The following is a 16,850-nucleotide window of genomic DNA, read 5'->3' on the forward strand; positions in this document are numbered from 1 at the left end:
TGATGCCTGTTCTTCTAAGTTTAGGTTTCCAGTCTCCTTCTTCATCCCATGTTCACTGCTCACTGCTTCTTCTGTTCCTGATGACATTTAGATTACAGCCTCTCGGAGGAGATGACTTCTTCTCATCTGAACCAATCCACCTTGTTTTTTCTTTATCTCATTATATCCAACAATTTTCTGTTTATGAGAAGTATCACAATGCAAAATATTTCGTGCATGAGATTCAAAAAATCAGTTTGAGGCTGGAGAGCTGGCTCAGTGGTTAAGAGTCCTTCTTGCTCTTGCAGATGGCATGGGTCCAGATTCCAGCACTCATGTGGCAGTTCACAGTCATCTGTAACTGTGTTCTAGTGGATCCTTTGCCCTCTTCAGGAATTCAAGGGCAACAGGCACACATGTAATACACAGACATAGACGCAGATAAAACACACATACACATAAAACACAACTAAATAAATCTTTTTAAAAGTTTAATTCTAAGAGATCAAAGCGCTCCTGCAACTCACACCCTTTACAGCAGAGCAGTGAGAGTGAATCCCCATATGGGACCTCAAAATAACAGAACTTGATGATTCCCCAGGGCCAGCTGCAAAATCTCTTGGCATGTACTTAAAATACTCTAGGGAATTCTTTGCTATTCCTAACTGCCATAGGGTGACATAAGAGCAGGTGTCCTTTGAGCACCAACTCAAGTTTTTCTGAGCTGATTTGCATATTGAGACTTTAGCCACAGTGCATATTCCTCAAATGATCTTTAAAGGCAGCTTGACAGTGTCCAAGAAACAACCTCTAGTCCTGCTCACAAAGATGGGGTCAGCTTTTCTCCTGCTGTGGGTACTGCTGCTCTGGGTTCCAGGTGAGAGGGTGCAGTGCTAGGAGCATCTGCTGTGGCCATCATTGTTTTGTATGCCTTGGTGTCCTTGATGATCATCAAAATTTAATTGGTTTTAAGCTTCCTTTTTATTTTATTTTTCTCAGGGTATATCTCTTGATTGCTGTTACACATTATATATATGATTTTTTCATGGGTATTTGCAGTATGTCTGTGACAGCAATGTGTGTTTATCATTCCAGGTTCTACTGCAGACATTGTGCTGACCCAGTCTCCAGCTTCATTGACTGTGTCTCTAGGGCAAAGGGCCACCGTGTCTTGTAGGTCCAGTCAGAGTGTCACTATAGGCAGAATTCATCTTATGCACTGGTATCAACAGAAACCAGGACAGTCCCCCAAACTCCTCATCTATCAAGCATCCAACCTAGAATCTGGGGTCCCTGCCAGGTTCAGTGGCAGTGGGTCTGGGACAGACTTCACCCTCACCATCAATCCTGTGGAGGCTGATGATGCTGCAACCTATTACTGTCAGCAGAGTAGGGAGTATCCTCCCACAGTGCTCCAGGGCTAAACAAAAACCTTTTTGGGTTGCTGCTCACTGAAGCTCAGTCTCTGAGCTGTTTCTCACCAGACATCTCGACCATGTGATTTTAGAAATTTTGTTTGTAAAGAGAGTGAAGCTGTGGAACAGACGTTTTTAAAAAATAATATATGTGTTTGTCCCACCATGTATGCTTTATAATTCATCTGTTTTATTACTTAATAAACACCTCCCTGATACTATTTTCAAGGATTTAGATTCAATAAACCTTTTTTTTTGTTCAATGCACTGAGTAGACAATCATTTTAAACTTACAGGAAACTTTACCCTGTTGTCCAAAATAACCTTAGCTTGAGCTCTGAAGATTATTAGTTGTCATGCAGACAGAAACCGACAGTCAAGGTGCTGTCAGGGCTGCACTCTCATCTTGGTACTCAGAGAATCTTTTTCCAAGGCCAGTGAGGATGTTTCTAGCATCTCTTTTAGATGTGTCTTCTGCAAAGAGGGCAGCCAAGAAACACATAGAGCTGAACATTACCCAGCCATCTGTACCTACTCTGTGAGTTCTCATATCATTCTTCTCTTTGATTCTTCTCTTCTCTTTGGTCAGAAGTGACCTGTTACTTCTCTTCAGCTTTGACCTGTTTTCTGTTGCTGCAATTGAATACCAGAAACCAGGGATCTAACACAGAAAATACATCTATTTATTACAGTTCTGGGCTATAGACACATTTATAAATGGTCTTATTAAATAAAAGAACACAGAGCTAAATATATATGGGTGATATTCTTAGAGAGATCAGGGAAAATATGGAAAGCTATAAGCTAACCTCATCTCACCAACTCCGTAGCTTCTAAAGAGAGCTTCTTCCTGTATACTCATGTTTATATGCCTTTTCTGTTCTGTCTCTCATTGGCTCTCTTAGCCCAGCTAAATCACTTCCTCTTCCTACACAGCTCTGTCACTTTCTGTCTGTCTGTATAGACCTCCAGACCTTTATGGTTAACTGGTGTTGGAATTAAGGAGTGTGCCACCACACCTGGCTCTGTTTCCTAGTGTGGCCTTGAACTCACAGAGATCCAGACAGATCTCCCTGCCAGGTGATGGAATTAAGGGCATAGGCTAACATTGCATGACATCTGTGCTGTGGTTGGTTTTTTCCTCTGATCTCTAAGCAAGCTTTATTTATTAAAGCACAAATAAAATATCACCACATTTCAGCACAATTAAAATTTCACCACATTTCAGCACAAATAAAATATCACCACACTGGGCTTGAGAAATCCTATGAGCCTGCCATGATTGGACCACAACTCTTGAGGGCTTATTTGGTGTTTCATAACATAGTGGAAGATATCACGTGCTGAGATCAACAGTGTGCCAGATCTGCTCTTTTTGCCTCTAATTATAAAGCTAATAGTGCCTTTATGGCACTTTTTCCTTTATGATTTACCTCCCAAACACACTACTATCAGATACTTTGATCTGAATTTGAGGATTGAGTTTCTAACACTTATGTTTGTCATGATGCATTTCCTCAAACACAGTCTTCATCTTCCTCAACCTTCTTTTTCACTGTTGAGCCACAGATTGCGCCTTGTTCAGGTCCTTGCTTTCTTGCTAGTTCCCATTGCCTTTTGGTGCCTTTTAGGCAGACTTTTCTTTCCTGCCCACCATTCCCCAATAACTGACATGGAAACTCAATATTAATGATAAATATTTGGCCAATAGCTCAGGCTTGTTACTAGCTAACTCTTAAATTTAAATTAATCCATATTTCTTATCTATTCCTTGCCATGTGGCTTGGTATCTTTTCTGTTTAGCATGCCTATCTTATTTTTCTCTGCATCTGCTCTGCTTGCTATTCTATGCCTTACTCAGTTTGGGTAGTTGGTGAGGCTTCTGGTATCAGGCATGATTTCCCTCTTGTTGAGTAGATCTTCAAGTCCAATTAGAAACCTGTTGGTTACAATCTAGGTATATCTACTGTTGTTGCCCTCTTAGGGTTATTGTACAGTGCTGCTCATTGGGGTTCATAGGTGTCATAGTTGGGTGGGACTGTTGTTGCTTCTCTCCTTTGAACATTTGCATGGTATCTTCTGGTTATCATGAAACATTTTCCTCATGGAGGAGGCGTTCAAGTCAAATCCAGTACAGAGCCCTCTGGGACCTGTGTCTGTAGTTGCCTGGTGCAGTATCACCTGTGAAACTTTAGTGCAACATCAGGCATATAGGTTTATAAAGTATGCATAGAAGACAAACATTAACTGATAACAAATTATGAGAAAATTTGTTTTAACATCATTTTGTTACTCTGTAATATTATTTATTAGTGATAAAATGAGATCTGGGTTTTAGTGACATGGGTGTGCTTGCTTAATTTTACAAATGAAATTGATCCTGTCTGAATATTTGATTTCATACTATGTAGCACAACTTCAACATATTTCAGAGTCAGTAGATATTGTGATTTTTATAATCATTAGTGCTGAGATTCCCACTTCACATGAATACATTAGAGAAAGTGGCAGAAGTATGCTTAGGGGCATTTCAGAAATTGTTTGAAATTCTTTCTAATCCCAAGCTAAACCATTTAAGCAGCTTTCATGTAAGTCAAGTCATCAACTTACACAGCAAAAGGTAGAGTTAGACATTTTTTTTTTAAATTTTAATTTATTTTGCAATACAATTCAGTTCTACATATCAGCCACGGATTCCCTTGTTCTCCCCCCTCCCATCCCCCTCAACTTCCCCCCAACCCCCCCCCCCCCATTCCCATCTACTCCAGGGCAAAGCCTTCTCCACAGCCACAGACTGAGGTCAACCTGGTAGACTCAGTCCAGGTAGGTCTAGTCCCCTCCTCCAAGGCCGAGCCAAACAATCCTGCATAGGCCCCAGGTTTCAAACAGCCAACTCATGCAATGAGCACAAGATCTGGTCCCACTGCCTGGATGCCTCCCAAACAGATCAAGCCAATCAACTGTCTCACCCATTCGGAGGGCCTGATCCAGTGGGGACCCCTCAGTCATTGGTTCATAGTTCATGTGTTTCCATTTGTTTGGCTATTTGTCCCTGTGCTTTATCCAACCTTGGTCTCAACAATTCTCGCTCATATAAACCCTCCTCATTCTCGCTAATTGGACTCCCAGAGATCCACCCAGGGCCTTGTCATGGATCTCTGCATCCAGATCCCTCAGTAGTTGGATGAGGTTTCTAGCACATCAATTAGGGTGTTTGGCCATCCCATCACCAGAGTAGGTCAGTTCGGGCTGTCTCTCGACCATTGCCGGCAGTCTGTTGTGTGGGTATCTTTGTGGATTTCTGTGGGCCTCTCTAGCACTTTGCTTCTTCCTATTCTCATGTGGTCTTCATTTACCATGGTCTCCTATTCCTTGTTCTCTCTCTCTGTTGTTGATCCAGCTGGGATCTCCCGCTCCCCCAAGCTCTCTTTCCCTCGACCCTCGCCTTTCATTACCCCCACTCATGTCCAGGCTGTTCATGTAGATCTCATTCCATTTCTCTGTCATTGGGCGATCCCTGTGTCTTTCTTGGGGTCCTGTTTTCCAGGTAGCCTCCCTGGTGATGTGAGTAGCAGTCCAGTCATCCTTGTTCCACATCTAGTATCTTCTTATGAGTGAGTACATACCATGTTTGTCTTTCTGAGTCTGGGTTACCTCACTCAGGATGATTTTTTCTAGATCCATCCATTTGTCTGCAAACCTCATGATGTCATTGTTTTTCTCTGCTGAGTAGTATTCCATTGTTTATATGTACATTTTGTTTATCCATTCTTCAGTTGAAGGGCATCTAGGTTGTTTCCATGTTCTGGCTATTACAAACAATGCTGATATGAACATAGCTGAACAAGTGCTCTCATGGCGTGGTTGAGCATTCCTTGGGTATATGCCCAAGAGTGGTATAGCTGGATCTTGGGGGAGATGGATTCCCAATTTTCTAAGAAAGCGCCATATTGATTTCCAAAGTGGTTGTACAAGCTTGCATTCCCACCAGCAGTGGAGGAGAGTTCCCCTAGCTCCACATCCTCTCCAGCATAAGGTGTCTTCAGTGTTTTTGATCTTAGCCATTTTGACAGGCGTAAGGTGGTATCTCAGAGTTGTTTTGATTTGCATTTCCCTGATGATTAGGGATGTTGAGCAATTCCTTAAATGTCTTTCGGCCATTTGAGTTTCCTCTGTTGAGAATTCTCTGTTTAGTTCTATAGCCCATTTCTTAATTGGACTGTTGGGCATTTTGATGTCTAATTTCTTGAGTTCCTTCTATATTCTGGATATCAGTCCTCTGTCAGATGTGGGGTTGGTGAAGATCTTTTCCCATTCTGTAGGCTGTCGCTTTGCCTTGTTGACCATATCCTTTGCTCTACAAAAGCTTCTCAGTTTCAAGAGGTCCCATTGATTGATTGTTTCTCTCAGAGTCTGTGCTACTGGTGTTCTATTTAGGAAGTGGTCTCCTATGCCAATGCGTTCAAGACTACTTCCTACTTTCTCTTCTCGCAGGTTCAGAGTAGCTGGATTTATGTTGAGGTCCTTGATCCACTTGGACTTAAGTTTTGTGCACGGTGATAGATATGGATCTATTTGCAGCCTTCTACATGTTGATATCCAGTTTTGCCAGCACCATTTGTTGAAGAAGCTTTCTTTTTTCCATTGTGCACTTTTGGCTTCTTGTCAAAAATTATAAGTTCATAGGTGTGCAGATTAATGTCAGGGTCTTCAATTCGATTCCATTGGTCTACATGTCTGTTTTTATGCCAGTTCCAAGCTGTTTTTATTACTGTAGCTCTATAGTAGAGCTTGAAGTCAGGGATCGTGATGCCTCCAGAAGTTGTGTTATTGTACAGGATTCCTTTGGCTATCCTGGGTTTTTTGTTTTTCCAGATGAAGTTGAGTATTATTCTTTCCAGGTCTGTGAAGAATTGTGTTGGTATTTTGATGGGGATTGCATTGAATCTGTAGATTGCTTGTGGTAAGATTGCCATTTTTACTATATTAGTCCTGCCTATCCATGAGCATGGGAGATCTTTCCATTTTCTGACATCTTCTTCAATTTCTTTTTTCAGGGACTTAAAGTTCTTGTCATATAGGTCCTTCACTTGCTTGGTTAGTGTTACCCCAAGATATTTTATGTCATTTGTGACTATAGTAAAGGGTGATGTATCTCTGATTTCCTTCTCCGCTTCTTTGTCCATTGTATATAGGAGGGCTACTGATATTTTTGATTTGATTTTGTATCCTGCTATGTTGCTGAAGGTGTTTATAAGCCGTATCAGTTCCTTGGTTGAATCTTTGGGATCACTCAAGTATACTATCATGTCATCTGCCAATAGGGAAAACTTGACTTCTTCCTTTCCAGTTTTTATCCCCTTAATCTCCTTATGTTGTCTTATTGCTCTGGCTAGAACTTGAAGTACTATATTGAGTAAGTATGGGGAGAGCAGACAGCCTTGCCTCGTTCCTGATTTTAGTGGAATTGCTTTGAGTTTCTCTCCATTTAATTTGATGTTGGCTGTTGGCTTGCTGTAAATTGCCTTTATTATGTTTAGGTATGTTCCCTGTATTCCTGACTGCTCCAAGACCTTTATCATGAAGGGGTGTTGGATTTTGTCAAATGCCTTTTCTGCATCTAGTGAGATGATCATGTGGTTTTTTTCTTTGAGTTTGTTTATATGGTGTATTACATTGATGGACTTTTGTATGTTGAACCACCCTTGCATCCCTGGGATGAAGCCTACTTAATTATGGTGGATAATTGTTTTGATGTGTTCTTGGAGTCTGTTTGCCAGTATTTTATTGAGTATTTTTGCATCAATGTTCATGAGGGAGATCGGTCTGTAGTTCTCTTTCTTTGTTGTATCCTTGTTTGGTTTAGGAATTAGGGTAATTGTAGCCTCGTAGAAGGAGTTTGGTAATGTTCCTTCTGTTTCTATTGTGTGGAACAATTTAGAGAGTATTGGTATTAACTCTTCTTTGAAGATCTGGTAGAATTCTGTGCTGAAACCATCTGGTCCTGGGCTTTTTTTTGGTTGGGAGACTTTTAATGACTGTTTCTATTTCCTTAGGGGTTATTGGACTATTTAAATAGTTTATCTGGTCTTGATTTAACTTAGGTATGTGGTACCTATCCAGAAAGTTATCCATTTCTTTTAGGTTTTCCAGTTTTGTGGAGTAGAGATTTTTGAAGTATGACCTGATGATTCTCTGGATTTCCAATGTCTGTTGTCATGTCCCCCTTTTCATTTCTGATTTTGTTGATTTGGATGCTCTCTCTCTGTCTTTTGGTTAGTTTGGATAAGGGCTTGTCTATCTTGTTGATTTTCTCAAAGAACCAACTCTTTGTTTCATTAATTTTTTGTATTGTTCTCTTTATTTCTATTTTATTGATTTCAGCTCTCACTTTGATAATTTCCTGGTGTCTATTTTTCCTGGGAGCCTGTGCTTCTTCTTGTTCTAGACCTTTCAGATATGCTGTTAAGTCTCTAGTGTGAGATTTCTCCAACTTATTTATGTGGGCATTTAGTGCTATGAATTTCCCTCTTAGTACTGCTTTCATAGTGTCCCATAAATTTGGATATGTGGTGTCTTCATTTTCATTGATCTCTAGGAAGTCTTTAATTTCTTTCTTTATTTCTTCCTTAACCCATTGGTGATTCAGTTGGGTATTATTCAGTTTCCATGATATTGTAGGTTTTCTGTAGTTTTTGTTGTTGTTGAAATCCAACTTTAGACCATGGTGGTCTGATAGAACACAGGAGGTTATTCCAATTGTTCTGTATCTGTTTAGATTTGTTTGTGGCCAAGTATGTGGTCAATTTTAGAGAAGGTTCCATGGGGTGCTGAGAAGAAGATATATTCTTTTTTGTTAGGATGGAATGTTCTGTAGATATCGATTAAGTCCATTTGAGTCATGACATCAGTTAAGTCCTTTATTTCTCTGTTAAGTTTCAATTTGGGAGATCTGTCCAGTGGTGAAAGTGGGGTGTTGAGGTCTCCCACTATTAATGTGTGGGGTTTTATATGTGATTTAAGCTTTAGTAATGTTTGTTTTACATAATGGGTGCCCTTGTGTTTGGGGCATAAATATTCAGAATTGAGACTTCATCTTGGTGGATCTTTCCTGTGATGAGTATGTAATGCCCTTCTTTATCTCTTTTGATTGATTTTAGTTTGAAGTCTATTTTGCTGGATATCAGGATGGCTACACCCGCTTGTTTCTTAAGACCGTTTGATTGGAAAGTCTTATCCCAGCCTTTTATTTTTAGGTAGTGTCTATCTTTGAATTTGAGATGTGTTTCTTGTATGCAGCAGAAAGATGGGTCCTGCTTTCGTATCTATTCTGTAAGCCTATGTCTTTTTATAGGTGAATTAAGTCCATTGATATTGAGGGAAATTAATGACCAGTGATTGTTCATTCCTGTTATTTTTTGGTGGTGATGTGTGGGTACTTCTATACGTTGGGGTTTACTGCTGTGGCTTTATCTGTTGCCTGTGTTTTCGAGGGTGTATCTGACTTCCTTAGGTTGGAATTTTCCTTCTAGTGCTTTCTGTAGGGCTGGGTTTGTGGATAAGTATTGTTTAAATCTGGCTTTGTCATGGAATGTCTTGTTCACTCCATCTATGGTGATTGAAATTTTTTCTGGGTATATTAGTCTAGGCTGCCATCCATGGTCTCTTAGTGTCTGCATTACATCTGTCCAGGTCCTTCTGGCTTTCAAAGTCTCCATTGAGAAATCTGGTGTTATTCTGATGGGTTTGCCTTTATATGTCACTTGGCCTTTTTCCTTTGCTGCTCTTAATATTCTTTCTTTATTCTGTACGTTTAGTTGTTTAACTATTATGTGGCGAGGGGACTTTTTTTGGGGGTCTAGTCTGTTTGGTGTTCTATAAGCTTCTTGTATCTTCATAGGCATTTCCTTCTTTAAGTTGGGAAAGTTTTCTTCTATGATCTTGTTGAATATATTTTCTGTGCCCTTGAGTTGGTATTCTTCTCCTTCTTCTACCCCTATTATTCTTAGGTTTGGTCTTTTCATGGTGTCCCAAATTTCTTGGACATTTTGGTTCATGATTTTGTTGGCTTTAGTGTTTTGTTTGACTGATGAATGTATTTCTTCTACTGTATCTTCAACGCTAGAGATCCTCTCTTCCATCTCTTGCATTCTGTTGATTATACTTGCATCTGAAGTTCCCAATCGTTTTCTCAGATTTTCTATTTCCAGCAGTCCCTCTGTTTGTGTCTTCTTCATTTTTTCTATTTCCCTTTTCAGGTCTTGGACTGTTTCCTTCATTTGTTTCATTGATTTTTCTTGATTTTCTCTCAGTACTTTATTGTTTTCTTCCAGGACTTTATTGATTTCTTCTAATTTGTTTGCCCTTTCCTCTAGTTGTTTACAGCGTTCTTCACATTTTTTTGTCTTTTCCTCTACACAAGCCTCTAGCTTCTTCATGATGTCATTCATAAGGCTGTTTTCTTCTGCTTCTTCCAATTTCTGATGTTCAAGTCTAGGTGTTGGAGGAGGGCTAGGGCCTGGTGATGCTGTATTGCTATTCATTTTGTTGTATATGTTTCTGCCTTGACGTCTGCCCATCTCCTTGTGGTTTGTTCTTGGCCTTATCCGCACACTTGGTTCAGACAGACCAGTGTTCCAAAAGGGAAGTCCGGAGCAAGATGGGAGCTGGGGGCCGGCCTCTAAGTCTCAGGAAGAGGCTTGAGGCTCAGGCGGATGGGTGTGGGGGCAGGGCGTGGAGACTGCAGGGTCTGCCAGGGGTCTTGGAGAAGGGGATCCTTCCCGGTGGGGCTGAGTTAGACATTTTAACACTACCCAAAGATGTATAAAATTGATACTTTCATGGTTAGGAATAATGGTAGGTGACTAAATTACTGTTTTTATCAGGGCAGAAAGACTTGTATGTTCAGCAAAAAGACTGCAATGCCTAATACAGCATGCAGTGGTCTGAAATCTGAGCCAGTGTCTCATTTGCAGTGTCACATGATATGTTGACGTGCATAGTGTAAAGTGTGCATTTTTTGTGTCCAGAATCAAGGCTACAGTGAAGTCCAATTATGTAACAGGGGTCTGCACTGCCAGAAACATCTCAAAATCATTTTCTTTTAAGTAACATTTGGTTGACATGCTTTCATAATCTTTTGTCATAGGCAATGTTTTATGATCTACAAATTTAGTTACATGAACCAACAATTTAGTACCTGCGCTCTAGGATATGAACTTTTAGAAAAAGTGAAAAATTTGTCAGTGTTGGGCTTCTGTGTTGGATTATAATATGACTTCCTGAGGAAATCTTGCTTTTTCACTCTCTCCTTCCATTTTCTATTTATCATACCATTCTTTTCAGTCTGTAACATTGGAAGAGTAGTGTTAAGTTTCTATTTGGCTTATATTTGCAATGATATTAAAAGGATGATATATAAATCCATGGAATGAACTCTGGACCTATCTTTGCCTCCTTTTTCAATCCCCGGCATAGAAACTGCCGCTCAGTAGTTTGCAGTGATTTTTCAAAGCCTTAGGAAAGAAGGAGTTTCAATGCTTGGAATTTTGGTAGAGTGCGGTAAATAACTGGACCAAAGTTTTTTACTTTTGCCTTCTGATTTTCCTTCTTTACCCCTCCCTTTATTCATCCACTGTCTTATTTCTGTTCTCTTCTCATTCTTTTTTTTTATTTATTTATTTATTTTTTTTTATTAATTTATTTTGCAATACAATTCAGTTCTACATATCAGCCACGGATTCCCTTGTTCTCCCCCCTCCCGTCCCCCTCACCTTCCCCCCGACCCCCCCCCCCATTCCCATCTCCTCCAGGGCAAAGCCTTCCCCACAGACTGAGGTCAACCTGGTAGACTCAGTCCAGGTAGGTCTAGTCCCCTCCTCCCAGGCCGAGCCAAACAATCCTGCATAGGCCCCAGGTTTCAAACAGCCAACTCATGCAATGAGCACAAGATCTGGTCCCACTGCCTGGATGCCTCCCAAACAGATCAAGCCAATCAACTGTCTCATCCATTCAGAGGGCCTGATCCAGTGGGGACCCCTCAGCCATTGGTTCATAGTTCATGTGTTTCCATTCATTTGGCTATTTGTCCCTGTGCTTTATCCAACCTCATATACACAATGGAATACTACTCTTCTCATTCTTAAACTTTCCTTTCCTTTTTCCCTTCCCTCTACTTCTCTTTTTCTCCCTCCCTCCCATTTTACTTCCTTTCTTCCATCCCCCTTTTTCTCTTCTGTCCTTTTTTCTTTATTCCATATTAATTTCTTTCACTTTGCTGTTTTCTGTTTTTACTCAACATGCTTATTGTTTTCCAAGGATTATTATTCTGAGGTAGTTCTACCATAATGTCTGTGAACAGATATAAATATGTCTTTGGGTATATGCCCAAGAGTGGTGTAGCTGGGTCTTGAGGAAGATTGATTGCCAATTTTCTGAGGAACCGCCATACTGATTTCCAAAGTGGCTGTACAAGTTTACATTCCAACCAACAGTGTGTGTGTATGGGTGATCCCCTTCCTGCAAATCCTTTCCAACATAAGCTGTCTCCAGTGTTTTTGATCTTAGCCATTCTGACAGCTGTAAGATGGTATCTCAGAGTTGTTTTCATTTGCATTTCTCTGATAACTAAGGATGTTGAGCAATTCCTTAAATGTCTTTTGGCCATTTGAGGTTCTTCTGTTGAGAATTCTCTGTTCAGCTCTGTAGCCCATTTTTTTTGATTGTTCATTATTTTGATTTCTAGTTTCTTAAGTTCTTCATACATTTTGGAGATCAGCACTCTGTCAGAAGTAGGGTGGGTGAAGAACTTTTCCCACTCTGTAAGCTCTTGTTTTGTCTTGTTTACTGTGTCCTTTGTCTTACAGAAGCTTCTTAGTTTCAGGAGGTCCCATTTATTAATTGTTGCTCTCAGTGTCTGTGCTACTGGTGCTATATTTAGGAATTGGTCTCCTGTGCCAATGCATTAAAGGCTATACTTTCTCTTTTTTCTTCTATCAGGATCATTATAACTGGATATATGTTGAGGTCTTTGATCCACTTGGACTTAAGTTTTGTGCATGGGGATAAATATGAATCAATTTTCAATCTTCTCCATGCTGACATCCAGTTATGCCAGCACCATTTGTTGAAGATGCTTTCTTTTTTCCATTATGCAGTTTTTTCTTTGTCAAAAATTAGGTGTGTGGGTTAATGTCAGAGTTTTCAATTTTATTCCATTGGTCCAATTATCAGGTTTTTATGTCAATACCAAGCTTGATTTTTTTTTTTTATTACTATAGCTCTATAATAGAGCTTGAGGTCAGGGATAGTAATGCCTCCAGAAGTTGCTTTATTGAACAATTGTTTTAGTTATCTTGGTTTTATTTTGTTTTTCCATATGGGGTTGAATATTGTCCTTTCCGGGTCTGTGAAGAATTGTGTTGTGATTTTGATGGGGATTTTATTGCATCTGTAGATTGATTTTGTTAAAATTGCCATGTCAATTCTACCTAACCATGAGCATGGGAGATTTTTCTGATATCTTCTTCAATTTCTTTCTTTTCAAAGACTTAAAGTTCTTGTCATACAAGTCTTTCATTTGCTTAGTTAGAGTTACCCCAAGGTATTTTATATTATTGTGGCTATTGTAAAGGGTAATGTTTCTCTGATTTCATTCTTGGCCTATTTATCATTTGTATATAGGAGAGCTTCTGATTTTTTTTTTGAGCTAATCTTGTATCCTGCCATTTTACTGAAGGTGTTTATCAGGTGTAGAAGTTCCCTGGTAGAATTTTTGGGGTCACTTGATGATACTATCATAGCATCTGTAAATAGCCAAAGTTTGTCTTTTTCCTTTCTAATTTGCATACCCTTGATCCCCTCTTGTTGTCTTATTCCTCTAGCTAGAACCCCAAGTACTATATTAAATGGATATGAGGAGAATGGACAGCCTTGTCTTGTTCCCCATTTTAGTGGAATAGCTTTGAGTTTCTCTCTATTTAATTTGATGTTGGCTGTTGACTTGCTGTAAATTGCCTTTATTATGTTTAGGCATGTTTCTTGTATTCCTGATCTCACCTTTATCATGAAGGGATGTTGGGTTTTTTCAAAGGCTTTTTCGGCATCTAATGAGATGATAATTTGTTTTTTTTCTTTCAGTTTGTTTATATGGTGTATTACATTGACAGATTTTTGTATGTTGAACCATCCTTACATCTCTGGGATGAAGCCTACTTGGTCTTGTTGGATAAGGCTTTTGATGTGTTCTTGGATTTGGTTTGCCAGTATTTTATTGAGTCTTTCTGAGTCTGGGTTACCTCACTCAGGATGATTTTTTCTAGATCCATCCATTTGTCTGCAAACCTCATGATGTCATTGTTTTTCTCTGCTGAGTAGTATTCCATTGTGTATATGTATCACATTTTGTTTATCCATTCTTCAGTTGAAGGGCATCTAGGTTGTTTCCAGGTTCTGGCTATTACAAACAATGCTGATATGAACATAGCTGAGCAAGTGCTCTTGTGGTATGATTGGGCATTCCTTGGGTATATGCCCAAGAGTGGTAGTTCTATAGCCCATTTCTTAATTGGAATGTTGGGCATTTTGATGTCTAATTTCTTGAATTCCTTCTATATTCTGGATATCAGTCTTCTGTCAGATGTAGGGTTGGTGAAGATCTTTTCCCATTCTGTAGGCTGTCGCTTTGCCTTGTTGGCCATATCCTTTGCTCTACAAAAGCTTCTCAGTTTCAAGAGGTCCCTTTGATTGTTTCTCTCAGAGGAGGGCTAGGTTCTGGTGATGCTGTATTGCTCTTCATTTTGTTGTATGTACTTCTGTCTTGATGCCTGCCCATCTCCTTGTGGTTCGTTCTTGGTCTTATCAGCACACTTGGTCTAGACAGAGCTGACAGATTCAGGAAGTCTCTCTCTCATTTCCAGATGGGAGCTCTCTTGTCCAAATGGGAACTCCAGGGCAGGATGTGAGCTCTTGTCCAGATGGGAAGTCCAGGGCAGAATGAGAGCTCTGTCCAGACAGGAAGTGCAGGGCATGTTGGGCGCTCTTGTCCAGAAGTGAAGTCCAGGGCAGGATGGGAGCTTTTGCCCAGAAGGGAAGTCTGTGGCAGAATGGGAGCTGGGGGCCAGTCTCTCAGTCTTAGGAAGTGGCTGGGGTCTTGGACAGATGGGCGTGGGGGCAGGGCGTGGAGATTGCAGGGTCTGCTGTGGGTCTTGGAGAAGGGGAGCCTTTCCGGTAGGGCTAGAAGGGAACCTGCCCAGTGGCCAGAGCCTGGGGCCAAGTTGGGCATGTCTTCCCCAGAGTGGCTGATGCCCAGGGATGGGGTCTAGGCTGAGCCGGGTCACTTACCTCTGGTCCAGAAGGGAAGTCCAGGGCAGGATCAAACTGCAATTCTTGCTTGATAATTATTTTGCTATATGTAATTTTACCATGTGAAAATTAAAACCTATTTTTTTTTGAAAAAAAAGAAAAAGGAAAGTGCTATGGATATCGCTCTGTATAAACAAAATAATGATTCGCCAGTAGCCAGGCAGAAAGTATAGGCAGGATAAGCAGAGAATTCTGAGGGGTGGATGGCTGAGCAGAGAGATGCCGCCATTGCAAGTGAAATGTAAGGTACCAGTAATTCACAAGGCACATGGCAACTTATAGACTAATAGAAATTGGTTAATTTAAGATATAAGAACAGCTAGCAAGAAGCCTGCCACAGCCATACAGTTTATAAGTAATATAAGTCTCTGTGTGGTTACTTGGTTGGGTTTGAGTGGTTGTGGGGCTGGCGGGTGAGAGAGATTTGTCCTGACTGTGGGACAAGCAGGACCAGAAAAACTCTAGCAACATATGGTGTGTAAGGTGAAAAGAGCCAGACAAAAATAAGGAGCCCCTGGGGTGAGGCAAGTCATATAAATATCTTTTATATTTGAAAGAAAACCAATAGATATAAAATCCATATTTCTTGAACCAGCCTACAAAATCCCATGGTGAATGTCTGAGATCTGTGGGGAATACACAGTACGTACATCCCTGTCCCGTTATGACAGCATCCAGAAGCCCAAGGTTACAGGTGTGTGTGTGTGTGTGTGTGTGTGTGTGTGTGTGTGTGTGTGTGTGCGTGTGCCCTTTGCACAGGCAACTCAGTGGCTCTCCCTCAGCCTGTAATTAAAAAGAAACAAGTCTCTTCAGCAATAGGTCTTTGTCATCAGTTTGTGGAGAGCAAGCAACAGCCAGAGTTGTTTGGGGTTTCCATGGGGACTGTCTGAGCAACAACTTATTAAGATGTAACCCATTCCTGACACTAGAGGTTTCACGTGGTGGTGAAAGATGTCTAGTTGAGTTTTGACATACCTTTATTATTTGCTGATTTCACTTACATTTCTTTCATATGTTTACATGTTAGGAAGTCTCTACTGAAGTAGGTTTCCATATGGTCTCTCAAATGGCTCTTAGTGTTAATTGTCCATTCCTGTATTCCTTCCCTCACTCCTCTCTTTCATCCCTTACATATCTCATTAAAAATGGAGAAATTGAGCTGGTGCCCAACTAGAACTTTCACTCCTACTGACTAGTGTTCATGGTGCTGAAAGATAATCTGCATTCTACCAGAGGAGAGAGGTGACCACCAACCCAGTCATAAACCCTGTGATCTAGAATGTTTGTGGAAGCAACCAACTTATGTGTAATTGGATTCAATGCTTACTCCATGAGATACAACCCATGCCTGATACTGCACTAGTGGCCAAGAACCTGAGACTAGATTGGTCATGGTCCCAGTGGAAACCTAGATATTATTTCTGCTAAAGGAACACAGGAATGAAATGACTCGTAATCCTGTTATACCCATAGGTCAGTGTCCTGCTTAGCTTCCATCAGAGAAGCTTCTTGCTGCAGTAGATAGGAACTACTACAGAGCATCACAAGTAGACAAGGTACAGAGAGTGGTAGACCTTGGAACATTCAGTCATAAAGGGAATGTCTTCATCAAATTCCTCCTTGAGGGCTCAGGGATCTCTGTGGAAGAGGAGGGGGAAAGATTGTGATAGTCAGAGGGATGGATGACATCAAGGAAACAGTGTCTTCCATACACTACAGGATTGATGAAAACAGGAAATCACAGAGACTTACCTAAAACTTGCTGTGTACCCCAGGCTAGCTTTAATCGTATGATCCTCTTGCTACTGTCTCCCCAGTTCTGGGATTACAGATGTGAATCTCAACTCCTTGTCATGATATTTTATTTATTTTTGTTTCTTGTACTTTACACAGAATACTGGGTCTATAATGTACTTCTTATATATGCTTTCATGATTCACTACTCTGAATCTTGAAAGGTTCTTTGATTTCTGTTATTGTTATTGATTTTCATTCACACACAAATATTTTTTCCTTTGGATGGCAAAAATCTATGATGTTGTGGTCTATTGGTCTTTGTAAAATTATTGCTTGATTTGGGATGGCTATGCCCCC

The 16,850-nt window shown here is 40.4% G+C and overlaps 1 gene segment (V, D, J or C); it reads left to right on the plus strand.

Moving 5' to 3' along the window:
* Positions 1-785: 785 nt before the first annotated feature.
* On the plus strand, positions 786-1,403 carry LOC128099691 (Ig kappa chain V-III region MOPC 63-like). The segment is given in 2 exon segments: positions 786-856; positions 1,075-1,403. Coding segments are annotated over 2 exon segments (378 nt in total).
* Positions 1,404-16,850: the final 15,447 nt, after the last annotated feature.

The sequence above is a fragment of the Peromyscus californicus genome, unplaced genomic scaffold, assembly GCF_007827085.1.
Source record: "Peromyscus californicus insignis strain IS unplaced genomic scaffold, ASM782708v3 Scaffold_6__1_contigs__length_162567912, whole genome shotgun sequence".
Lineage (NCBI taxonomy): Eukaryota > Metazoa > Chordata > Mammalia > Rodentia > Cricetidae > Peromyscus > Peromyscus californicus.